The sequence below is a fragment of the Microtus oregoni genome, unplaced genomic scaffold (genome assembly GCF_018167655.1).
Source record: "Microtus oregoni isolate MIOR12 unplaced genomic scaffold, Mior012 000021F_ref0000039, whole genome shotgun sequence".
Lineage (NCBI taxonomy): Eukaryota > Metazoa > Chordata > Mammalia > Rodentia > Cricetidae > Microtus > Microtus oregoni.
Window position 1 is genome coordinate 21,987,822 of NW_024543080.1, and position 12,777 is coordinate 22,000,598.

The following is a 12,777-nucleotide window of genomic DNA, read 5'->3' on the forward strand; positions in this document are numbered from 1 at the left end:
GCTGTGTAAGTGACTGTGACACGAACCCTGCAGGACACACTGGCCCAGGAGGCTGCAAGTGGCTGGGCCGATGCCCTGGAGATGTGCAGAAATGTAAGCGCACAGACAGAACTGTGAGAACGGCCCACAGTGAGAACGGCCCACAGTGAGCAGACCAGCCCACAGTGAGCAGACCAGTCCACCGTGAGGATAACAGCCCACCGTGAGAACGGCCCACCGTGAACAGACCAGCCCACCGTGAGGAGAACGACCCACCGTGAACAGAACGGCCCACCATGAGCAGAACGGCCCATCGTGAGGAGAACGGCCCACAGTGAGCAGACCAGCCCATCGTGAGGAGAACAGCCCACAGTGAGCAGACCAGCCCATCGTGAGGAGAACAGCCCACCGCAAACAGAATGGCCCACCATGAGCAGAACGGGTGACTAGAAGCAGAAGCAGAAAGCAGACAGGCTGGACAGTCAGGCAACATCACGACATCACAAGGCGAGCAGCTTGGGACATGGTTATTTGGGGCTGGAGGAAGCCACAGATTCAAGTTCTCTGTTAAGTCTTCTGTTTCAGTGTGATCTACTGTCTATTAACAGCACGACAGAGGTCAATTTCTCCATTTGCCTCTGGCCACCTCCTGTCTAACGTGGATAAAACACCTTGTTGGCCAGGCGGTGGTGGTGCACGCCTTTAATCCCAGCACTCGGGAGGCAGAGGCAGGCGGATCTCTGCGAGTTCGAGACCAGCCTGGTCTACAAGAGCTAGTTCCAGGACAGGCTCCAAAGCCACAGAGAAACCCTGTCTCGAAAAACCAAAAAAAAAAAAAAAAAAAAAAAAAAAAAAAAGAAACACAACACCTTGTTGTCATGGGGCAACAGGATGCACATACTAACATACACCATGTATATAGACCATGAGAGGTGGTCTGGAGGCACCAAGAAAGAGGAGACCCAAGGAGCTCCTGCCAGGTGGGCTGCAGGGACTGATCCAGAATGAATGAAGCTAGAAAGAAGCAGTGAGACATGAATCTAAAGCACAGAGGGCAGCTGAGAAAATTCTAACACCTAAGCAGGAAGTCACAAAGAGTTGACCTGTGTGTGCAGAAAGTTAGGATATTCCTGAAGAGACCTCGACATGTATTATAAAAATCCAGGGGAACCGGGTGGTGGTGGCATGCACCTTTATTCCCAGTCCTCAGGAGGCAGAGGCAGGCAGATTTCTGTGAGTTTAAGACCAGCACGGTCTACAACGCTAGTTCAAGGACAATCAAGGTACCTAACCTCTACCTCCTACATTTAATTACACAAATGCCATTCCGGCAAACATTACATGTAATCTCATCTCTCTATTTCTAGCGTCAGTAAATTCCATGCACATGGTGACTTAGATGGCAGTATGACAAGAACTAGGGCTCCACAGAGCAGTACTAAAGTACCACTGCAGACAAACTAGAATTCACCATGGAATACATTTTTAGTGCTAAAGTGGTAGAACCAAAGAGTGAAGAATAAAAAGAGCACAGAGAAGGGAGAAGCCCTCCTCACAACTAAAAAACAAACAGAACTATTAAGAAAGCAGCCAAGTGAAGTCTAGCCATCTGAACCCAACAAACATATAAACACACAGAAAACACTAATCTGGAATAAAGCACAATTACAAGGGCTGTGACCGGGTCTCTGGGAACATACAGCAGACTTCCCACCCCTCACCCCCACCCCAGGGAACCGCCACAAACTTGGACTTGAATCACTAAAGAAACAAACAGGAAATCAGCCTTGGTTTGAATTCACATTCTTTCCAAATATAGTAACAGTTTCCAAGCGAGACTGGATTAGGTTGATCAGTACTCTATTCCCTCAATGGACAAAGGTCTGTGGTATGAGAAGGGACAGCCTTTCAAACCTATCTGACCGTTCTGATATTGTGTGCTCCGATACAGCTGTGCCTCAGCCAGGCACAGGAGCTGGATTTCGGAATGGCTGCCACTCAAGTTTTTAGCTAACACACACCTTGGCCCAGAATCAGTTTTTCAAAGCATTAGAAACCTATTCATGCCCTAGGAGTAACTTTTCAAGGTCTTTGTAAAAAGCAAATCTCCAAAGGCAATAAAAGAGGGGTGGGGAGGGGGGACATCTGGACAGGTTCCAGAGAACTCACCCGTGCAAAGTCAAACGCGTATCTGTAAATGAGCTTAAAGTTTGCTGTATCGTTTAATAATGATCTTAAGTAATCCAAAGTAGCTCTGAGTTTTTCTGTTGTGTCACATCTAGGAAACAGAATAAAGGCAAATTACAACCTGAGTGGGTGTTTGCTTGCTTTTTTTTTTTAAATTGGAGTAATATAAAACCAAAAGAATAAAAACACCAGAAGCTGGACTGTGTCCATCATGACCAGTTGCTTTCTGCGCTCTTTAGGAAGTGATAAAGGCACCGGAACATGGATACACAGCAACCAAGCACACATGCACACACCCTTCACATTTACACTCCTCTCACATGTGTGCGCCTGTGCTGTGCCACTTCCCATCAACCCTCATGCCATCTCGGTGTCCTGCCAACGTTTCTCAGCTAGCAAGCACACAAGCTGGATCATCGCCAGCTGCTTGACAAAGTGCCCTTGTCGCTGCTTTAGAGGCCATTCTAGCTGTCTCTGGAGCCTCTCACTCTGTCAGGTAGTTTCCCCGTGGTTATGCGTGCTGCTGATGGGAACATGGCACTGTGTCCCCATGTCCTTCCAGGGCATACTGTGAGGAAGCTTGCCACATCAAGCTGTTCCCTGTTGCTGAAATCAATTTGTATGGCTGGGGGGAGGAGTAAGCACCGGATTCCCCACTTAGCATTTATTTGTGTGTTCACATGTGTATGCATGCAGGAGCCAGAGGGTGGCTTCAGTCGTCATTTCTCAGGTGTCCACTTGCTTGTGGAGACAGGGTCTCTGACTAGCCAGAAATCTACTGAGTAAGCTAGACTGGCTTGTCGGAGAGCCCCATGGACCCCCAGGAAACCCACTTGTCTTCATCTCCCTGTGCCGGATTTCCAAGTACATGCCACTGTGCTTGACTTTTTATATGGGGTCTGAGGAGCAACTCAACCCTACTGCAGTGTGCAGCAAATGAACCGAGCCTTCTCCCAGCCCCAGAGTGTCCATCTCAAGGTCTTCGAAATACAAAATGGTCTGTGTGATGACATCTCAAGACTGTTGATTACCCAGTTCATCAGGTTTTTTTCTGACTTGCTGTTTCTCTGATGCCTCAACATCCCCAGAAGTAGGTTGTAAATCCACTTCCAGATGAGAAAGACGGACTAGCGTGGTGACACTGACCTAGCCTGCAAATCAGTGACATTCGGGTACATCAGTGAAGGCCCCTCATGCCTTCAGCTGGTGCTCTCCTACAGCCCCTAGTGAATGCACCTGGTAGTCACTCCAAGTGCCAACCCTGTGCCCCACCCCAGCCTCTGTCATCTCCCAGGCCTCTCCCAGTGCAGCAAGGGCAGCGGGGCTGGATGGCCACTCCACACCCCAACTCATCCACACACAGCTGTTTTATATCCTTGCTAGGGCCATCCCCAAAGGTGCAGAGCAACAGCTCCTGACCTGCAACCCTGAGGAGCTCTGGGCTACACCGTCCTCTCTGTCTCTCTGTGGACTTAGTGTGCCGTTTTTTTTTCACTGAGCAGGTTCCATCTGCTGCTCTCTCTATTCTCTGCAATGCACAAGCAGTCTCAGTTTGGACAGGGGGTCACTGACCCTGTCTGCATCCTCCTGACATGCCTCTACCAATCTCCGAGCATTTCCTTGCTCTCTGGCACAGAATGTTCCAGCCCCAGACTTGAAAACAGCTGTTTCTCCAGGGAGCCCTGACGATGACAATGTGTTTTTACCAGTGAGCAACAGTGTTTATACTTTTGATAAGGAAGCAGCTAATTAGTTATTTTTACAAATTAACTTTCTCTTTGCAACACATAAGCCTTAAAGATGAGAACCAGGCCAATAGGATGGCTGGCGGGGGGTGTGGGGGTGGAGCACTTGTGGCACAAGGTCTGGTGACCCAGGTCCTATCCCTAGAACTCACTTAGCATCACCAAGAATCGACAACAAAGTCCTCCTCTGACCTTGTGTTCTACTGGTGAGCTGTCCTGTACTGTTTGAACTCACTGAGAAGCTGGCTCTGGAAGAGGGGTTGACTCTCCTCCGGTCCCAGCCCTCACTCAAACAGACTTTATGTCATGCTTGCCGGGGGCATGGATGCGCCTGCCCACCCCCAACTGTGACAGGGACTAAAGAGAACAATAGAACAGGCCAAGTATAAAAAGTGCTGGAAGGCAAAAATCACTTCTTTCCACCAGGGTTACCACGGGTTACCCTATAATATAAAAGGGCCTGAAGTGAGGGAGAGGAGGTGGCCAGGGAGAGGCTGAAAGTTCAGGACAGGACACAACTCAAGGTGGACGGGTGACTCCAGCTGACCACCTCAGTTCTCCAATCCAGTCTGTTTCCAGAAGATCTGATGAGGTCTCTGTTTGCTCTTTTACTTGGAAGTCCACCGGAGGGACACTGCTCCGCCTGGACCACCCAATCAGGAACTCTAGCAATGCTGCTGGGTTGCCGCAAGCCCCGGACTTAACTTTCCTGCTGCTTTTGTTTATGGAAGTGTCATCTAAGGGGTCTTCTCTGCCTGGGTCTCTGTCTATCATTCCGGGCTACGGAATGGCTTTTCCAGTCAATCCCGCTGAATGGTTTGTGCACCCAATTTGCTGATGTTTGTTACTATAGACTTATTTTTTTACTTACATCTGCTATGACATACTTAATAAACTCACTCATTTGAAACCAAAAGGATGGCTACCACGGCTCATTCTCCTGACTGTCTAGATTAGACCTCCACATGCACAGTGACCCGTGTGCCTGCACACACCAACTCCCTTTCCCCAGCAACACTAAAGATGCCCGATGCGGAGGGTGGCTTCTTGTGTTTCTCTGCAGAGCCTTTATTTATTTGCTAGAATAGATAGTATATAATCTATTATTATCAAATGAGTGCTTACTTTAAAAACTATAATATAGCTCAAAATATAGTACACTACTTTTGTTTTTAGTAAAATCTGCAAAAGCTCTTTTTTGGTGGCAAAGTACAAATATAAGTGAGTCTTGCATCTCTCTCCTAAAATATACTGTCTAGAATCCCAAAACTAGAGGATTTACTTCTCAAGAACTGAACAATCTAGAATTCCCATATTTCTTCCAGTGTCAAAAAATAAAATATTAAAATTAGAAGTAAGAAAAAAGTTTCTTCAAGGGACTAACATGAAAGCTGAGAAATACCCAAGAACGAGATGCATGTTTCTGGAGAAGTGGTGTTCTCCAGATGTCAGGGATGGCAGGTGCAAAGCACCAGTGGCAAACGGAGCATGGCAAGTCCTAAAGCTTAAAAAACAATGCATCGCGCTAGAGAAGATAAACAGAGGGAAAGTGCACACAGAGAGGAGGAGGTAGGGTCAGACCTTCAAGTCTCCCGTGCTCCCCTGTGCGAGGTTTTATACTGGGTCCTACAAACAGAGCCCACAATGGAGAGTCCTCCCACAATGGAGAGTCCTCCCGCCATGGAGAGTCCTCCCACCACAGGAGAGGTCAGGATTGCACTCTCCACAGCTCTGGGAATCTCTCAAGAGTGTGGGGGCAGGAAGAGTCGAGATGCTGAGAGTCTAACGCTAGTCTTAGCACTAGCGTCAGGACCCAAACGAGGATGGCAGAGATGAGAAAAACACCCAAGGCAGCATACGGGCAGGTATGTCTGAGATACAAGAGCAGCAGCTGGCTTAGTTGGCATTGAATGTACTACTGCAGACCAAGATCTTATTAAAGAAAAAATTAATAGCATTATTATAAACAGCAATGGCTTACGGAGGAGGAAGCCAGTATATCTAAACAAGTTTACTCTTCACTGGAAAGGAAACCCAAGGGCCAGACTGAAATGGAGTGTTTTGTTTAATCCCAGGCAACAGTGTTTTCACAGACTCAAGCACAAGAACCAGAAGACAAAGTAGCCCTGGGTGCTGGGCAGAGCAGCAGTGAAACCAAACACAGGATCTGTGACCCGCCTGGGCGTGACCTTTGCATCCCTAAAGAAAGATGCCCCATGTTTACAGACACCTGGAACTTACATCCAATTGTGAGAAATGAACAAATCTCTTACTTAAATGAGATAAATATCAAATGCACATACAGAAGTACACCTCATGTATCCAGTAGGTACATTCCGCCACACAGGCGCTTCCCTAAAAACTCACAACACATGCTACAAGGAGATGAGCTCACCCTGCTTGGAACAATAGGTTGCCATCTAGTGGCCATTCAACAAGGACCCTTTCCCAGGATAAGATTATATATAGGAAAGGGAGAGTGAAGAACCAGAGAGAGCTTTCTAGAAGTAGGCATGTTTCCACCTTAACTGTATATACAGGATAAAGTCACAAAACCCAGTGAGTGAAACACACTTCTAAGTACAGACTGCCCTCTCTACAGCCCCTTCACTTAGTCCAAGCTATTTTTCTAGGCCACCTTTTTAGTTTACACAAAACTGGCCACTGATCTAACCCTTCTCCAAGCTCAAGGCACGTCTAGTTCTAATACAGTCCCACCGTGGGGCAATAGCCCTGGTCGCCCCTCCTCTCCCACTCACAGCTGTATGCTGAATCTTAACCCCCAAGGCAATCGTATGAAAATGTGGGCATCCTGCTCAGTGGGGGGCCCACATCCAGGCACAAAGGTAAGAATTAATAACCAAAAAATAATACTACAGAAGGGAGGATGTGAAGCTAGGAGGGAGACGGGGTGAGGGCACCAAGGGACGGTGGGAACAGCAGTGGATGGCAGTGATCAGAATATGCTGTAAAAATGGTTAATGGGATTTTGAACAAGTAAATAAAACCATTATTTTTAAAGTTTTGGAGGTGACTGAGTCACGAAGGCAAACCTTTATGAAGGGGATTAGCGTCCTTAACAAAGCAGCCTAAGGCAGCTTGTTTGCCCTGACCACCTGTGAGCACAAAGCAGCGGTAAGGCACCCCACAACACACAACACAACTAGCCAAATCCAAGCTGCGGCTAGATGCCAGGGCCGCTGGAGCCTTGGCCCGGGCTTCCCTCCAGAACTGTAAGAAATAAACTCCCATTGTTTATAAGCAGCTCTGTGTCTGGTGCTGTGCGATAGGGATTTAAGTGACCCAAAATGTGTGTCACTGCGTATAAGTACAGGTTTGTATCAACGTACATGAGCTGCAACTTCAGTCTAAAGCACTTCATAGCACAGGTTTAACAAAATGAAAATGACCAGCCAGGCAGTGGTGGCGCACGCCTTTAATCCCAGTACTCAGGAGGCAGAGGCAAGCAGATCTCTGAGTTAGAGACCAGCCTGGTCTATAGAGCTAGTTCTATGACAGCCATGGCTACACAAAGAAACCCTGACTAGAAAAACAAACAAACAAACAAACAAAGAAAATGACTAAAACCAGGAGAAGACATCTAAAACAGATTTCTTAAAAAACAGATCTCCAAACAGAAATCTAAGATATGACAAAAGCATTAACAGATGAAAGACAGACAGGCCGCCTTCCATCGGGTAATGCAAGTGTGTTCCCCTGTGTTTCCTGTGGCCTCGGTAAAGCTATCTTATAAACAGGACTTAGCTGATTCACCTAGCAGAGTGACTATTACTTCTGAACCTCTAAGTGTTATTTCCAGGCCCTGCCCCCGATGGACTTTGTCTTGGGGACAGTTCCCTTCGCTGTCACCCTGGCTGCACTTTGGATCACCCAGGAAGCATAACTTTCAGTGCCTGGCCCACCCCGCCCCATGCACTGGAGTCCTGAACTGAACCAAAAGGAAGATGGACAAGGCTGTCACCTGACAGTGTGGTTCAGATGTCTCTGGATGGGTTTACTAGAGGAATGTAGAAGGGTTTAAAGCCAGGGGTTAGGAAAAGTCCTAGATGCCATAGACGGACCTTAGTGGGTGATCCTGACCCCAAGCATAGAAGACTAGAGTGCCAAGAGAGCTGCATACAGGAAAGTCTGTACTTGCCAGCTCTTGGGGGTGGGGGTGGGGGCGGGATGGACACAGACAGCTCTGGAAACTGTACTGGAGACAATCATCTATATTTGCCAAGGAAACGTCCTAAAAACCTGAGTGGGGTTGAATCGAAAGTATCAGTCTATACTGTCTAACAGAGGAAACTTAACAGCAGTATGATGTTCAAGCTGTGGCATAGTTACTGTTCACTGCACCTGCCCACATTCACAGTCAGGGGAGCAGGAAGAAAGGAGTGGGAATATGGCTAGAGCAGAAGACAGAACCGAGCCAGTCTGGCCAGAAAGGGGCTTGAACTCTGTTAACACTGAGGTTAACTAGAAGCAAGGCAGGGTTATAAAATCTCGAAGCTTAACCCAGTGACAGATTTCCTCCAGCAAGGCCATACCTCCTAAACGTCCTTAAACAGTGCCACCAGTTTGGGGACCAAGTATTCAAATATGCAGGCTGTGGGGCACATTCTCATTTAAACCAACACACCTGTCAGATCACGGCAATACAATAGAGCAGTGGTCCTCAACCTTCCTAGAGCTGCGACCCTTCAATACAGTTCCTCATATTGTGGTGACCCCAACCATAAAATTATTCTCATTACTTCTTCATAACTGTAATTTTGCTACTGTTAGGAACAGTAGTATAAATGTCTGTGTTTTCTGATAGCCTTAGGTGACCCTTGTGATGGGGTCATTCGACCTGCCCTCCAAAAAGACTGTGACCCACAGGTTGAGAACCACTGAGAGAGAATCTTGATCTTATTCACAGTTTCCTTTGTCCAGGATGTGACACTTAGCATTTCAGTGTCATTCAAATGTTTCCTGCATAGAAGGTTCTTAAAAATTTGAGATTGTAGTAATTCTATCCTAAATGATTACCTCCATCTTGGATAAGGAAACCAGTCTCCAAATTTTAAACCACAAAAGAGAGAGAGCAGATTCCTCCACTTTCACAGTGAGTCATACTACTGAACCCTGAATTTCTACGATTAGGTCATCGCCACCTTCGAGAATCCACTTGTTGACACCAAGTGCACTGCACCACAGACCAGAACTCACAGCTAAGAGTTTTGTGGGCCCCCCTGTCCCCTTAGGATGGAGACACAGGCCTCTTCCAGGAAGTACAGCGCTCAAACACAGGCAAGGCCTGGCATGGATAAGAATTTTTATAAAGATAAACATCTGAGAGAATCATATATATGGGCATCTTATCCCCTAAGTACAAATGCAACTGGACCTGAAAGATGCCTTGGCTGCCTCTGAAGCCTGGAAGCCGAATCGTGGCATGGCCATGCGTTTGCATCACAAGGACACTTAAAAAGGACAGCTGGGAAATAATCTTCTCAGAAGGCAGCAAGGAAAATGATGAGCCAGCAGGCTTCAAAGTCCTGCGGCAGCCTTCTCCACCATGACAGACAGTACTACCCAGGGGATCCAGAGGCCAGCACCCCAAAACCGTAGCGCCCACAGGCAAGGACTGTGTATCTGTACAAGGACGATAACTTCCACCTAACAGTCCTCTGCCACTGGCCACGCTCGAGACCACGGTTGTGAGTTAGGAACCAAACGTCTTGGCTTTTCTTCCCAGTTCTACCTTCACGAGTTACACACAGCTGTCCTTAAGTCCTTGGTCTCCTCATCTGTGCCACAGTCAAAATAAAGCCAGGCATGTCTTACATCGTGAGGTTCAGATGGGCAAACAGCAGAGAGGGCATGAGTTATGAAGGCGGAATACACAGTGGAGGCTGGTATCAACAGGGCAGTGATAGCAAAGCCGACAACCCCACCATGATTTAAATAAAATCAGGAAACCATTTCAGTTACAAGTTTAATACAGCAACAGTCAAGTCCATTACTCCTAGTTAGGGGGAAAGAAAACGATAAACATTCCTGGTTCTTAGGCCAAAGCCAGAGCTTCTTCTTCAACACCATCTGAATTGGGGTCCCCCCCACAACTCTCTCCCTCCTAGTTAGTAGAAGGATGTATCTTTCTGAATGAAACTCTAAGCAAGTGTGCACCTACACACCACACACACACACACACACACACACACACACACACACACCAAGTAAATACATAAGGCTGTTTTTTCTTAATCTGGACTAAGGGGTCCAACATAGTTAATAAGACTGACTGGATGGACTGAAAATATAAAATACACACTAAATTTTGAAAATTTAAAGAGAAAGAAAATAGCTTAATTTTTAAAGAGTGATATATATTAGAACAATAATGTTTTGGGTATCTTTGATGAAATAAAAAGGTTTGAAACTGACAATATTTATTATTTATTTATTTTTAGGGGCAGGGTTTCTCTGTGAAAACTGTCAATTTTTTTAAATTTGGCTATTATAAAATTTTATATTACATACATGGCTCACACGCATGGGGAAGGCAGACCAATCTCTTCCCAGAGATATTCCAGGAAAATACTAATGCTCTCTTTGCCACACAACCAATATACAAACACTTCAGTTACTAAAAGGCACCCATCGTTGTCCTCAGGATGGGTGTATTCCATCTCTGGCCGAAGGGAGGCTTGCCACACTAGCAGGCTTCTCTTCTCTCGGACTACCACATCCTGAGTTCCCAGGGGTGAGGTAAGCACCAGAGGAGACCAGGAGAGCCCCTTCCTGTATCCCAGCCATCTTCTAACTGCTAACCACCGTGACCCTTGCAGCCCCGGGACTTACTGGAGAGCGGTCATTCCTTTCAGCCACTCCTGCAGAGTAAAATAGCCCATGTTCTGTGCATCCAACTTCCAAGCGAGGACAAGCATGACCACCTGTTAAAATACACAGACACAGTGACAAAGCAGACCTCAGCCACTAACCACTCCAGCGTCCTACAAGAGCTTCTGCTCACCGCTGTCCAGTCACCAACATATGAACGGTGGCTTTAAAACTGAGTTAGTCTGGGTTTGACAAACACCTACAAAATGTCAGATAATATAATAAAAAAAAAAAAACTAGTGATAAAAAAAAATTAAGAAGTCAGTAGGGTTTTTTATTTTTATTTAAAGAGGTCAAAACATGATTGCTAAGGGATGTTTTTCAGACTACACATAGCAGATTTTCTCCACAGCTCAGATGTCCTGCACTCTGACAAGTTAACTTCTACTTCCTCAGGTGAACCAACCCACATGCTTATGTAAACTACACGTATTATCAAGCTAGGCCTCTATTTAGCCCAAAACTCAGGCACAAAGTAAAACAAACATGAGCAGAACATGAGGACATGCTAACACGGATCGGGAATGAGCAGATCATGGACGGCACCAATGGACATGTTAACGTGGATAACATGGATAGGGAATGAGCAGATCATGGACGGCACCAATGGACATGCTCATGTGGATAGGGAATGTGCAGAAGACCTTAACCCTATTCAAAGAACTTCAAGCAACTAAGGAAAGCCAGTACGGAGAGTGCGAGAAATAGTCTTCCCTGTGGAAGAGTGTCTCACTCACACACACACACACACACACGCACACACACACACACACACACACACACACGTGTGCGTGCACGTAACAACTAATGGGGAAAAGCCCATGAATCTGAAAGTGCAAAGAGGAGCTATATGGACGGGTTTAGAGGAAGGAAAGAGAAGGAGGAAGTGATGTAATCATGTTTTTAACATTCTACATCAAAATGTGTTTAATAAGAAGGAGAGGGTGAAGGAACGTGAACTTGCAAACATGAACACTCACACACATGCACACACCAGGTTTGGCTAAACAGCCACAGGGGACAGTCACCCTGGGGAAATAACCTGGCAGATGTCCTTGGTTTAAACCAGTAAGAAAGCTACATGTTTTTAAGGTAAAACATGTAGTAAAAGAAAGGAGACTTGAATTTTGTGGGCATGATAAAATTTCCTAGCTATGACTACCAGGAGGTGGAGAGTTAAAATACCTTTAAAGTGCTTGCTAGTGGAGGCAAAGGGGTGATGACGGCTATCGGGCTCACTGAACACATCTTCTCTTCGGGATGTGAGACAGCACCTCTTCTACTCTGCCATCAGAACAGAAGCACGCTAACACATGCTTGGAAACAACCCAGTGCTGAATTTAGTCTTTTAGTCTTCGAGATAATTTCACATATCAAGACTGTCTCTATTCCTACAGAAACAGAGTTCTCTAAGGTTCCTAACCGCCAACAAGGATGGCAAGAATAGCGGCCTTTTCTTGAGAACTGCTACAGGCGAGGAGCTTTGAGCACTTTTCCTTTTCCAGTCAGAATCAATGCCAGGACAGCCCACACAGAGACAGGCTTTCCGCCTCAGGCTAAATGTTCAGCCCATCCCTCAGAGTCCTGCAGCTTAACCCTGGCCTCCCATGCTCCTCTGACCTGCAGCCTGTCCCTCTTCTGTCTCTCCCTTCCACCCTTCAGCTAACACCTGGAGAAACTACCTCCTGAATGCCAGCGCCACCATTTTCCCTGTACCCATGGATGCCGGCAGGTGAAATACTAATAACCTGTTCGTCTCTAAACTTCTACACCCACGTGAATAATTTATCAAATTAATGGAACTAAAAAAACCTTAATTTTGAAAAATTACAAGACAAAACCCCACATAACGGACACATCCAAAGGTACCTTAGAGCATTTAACTGTTGTCTTGGTGGCGCTGTGGGGAGAGAGCAGCCAGAGGGCCACAGAAACAGCAAGGGTGAGATGGGAAAGGAAGACCAAAAGGGGTAAA

General features: G+C 46.5%; 1 protein-coding gene across 2 annotated transcripts in view; it reads right to left on the reverse strand.

Annotated features, from left to right (window-relative positions):
* Nucleotides 1-12,777, reverse strand: part of Dcun1d4 (defective in cullin neddylation 1 domain containing 4) — a 74,792-nt gene that overhangs the window by 14,589 nt on the left and 47,426 nt on the right. For both annotated transcript variants that reach the window (XM_041671305.1, XM_041671304.1), the window contains exons 7-8: nucleotides 10,764-10,855; nucleotides 2,149-2,257 (exon numbers count right to left, since the gene is read on the reverse strand). In XM_041671305.1, coding sequence (XP_041527239.1) covers nucleotides 2,149-2,257; nucleotides 10,764-10,855 — 201 coding nt within the window. The remainder of the gene's footprint in view (nucleotides 1-2,148; nucleotides 2,258-10,763; nucleotides 10,856-12,777) is intronic.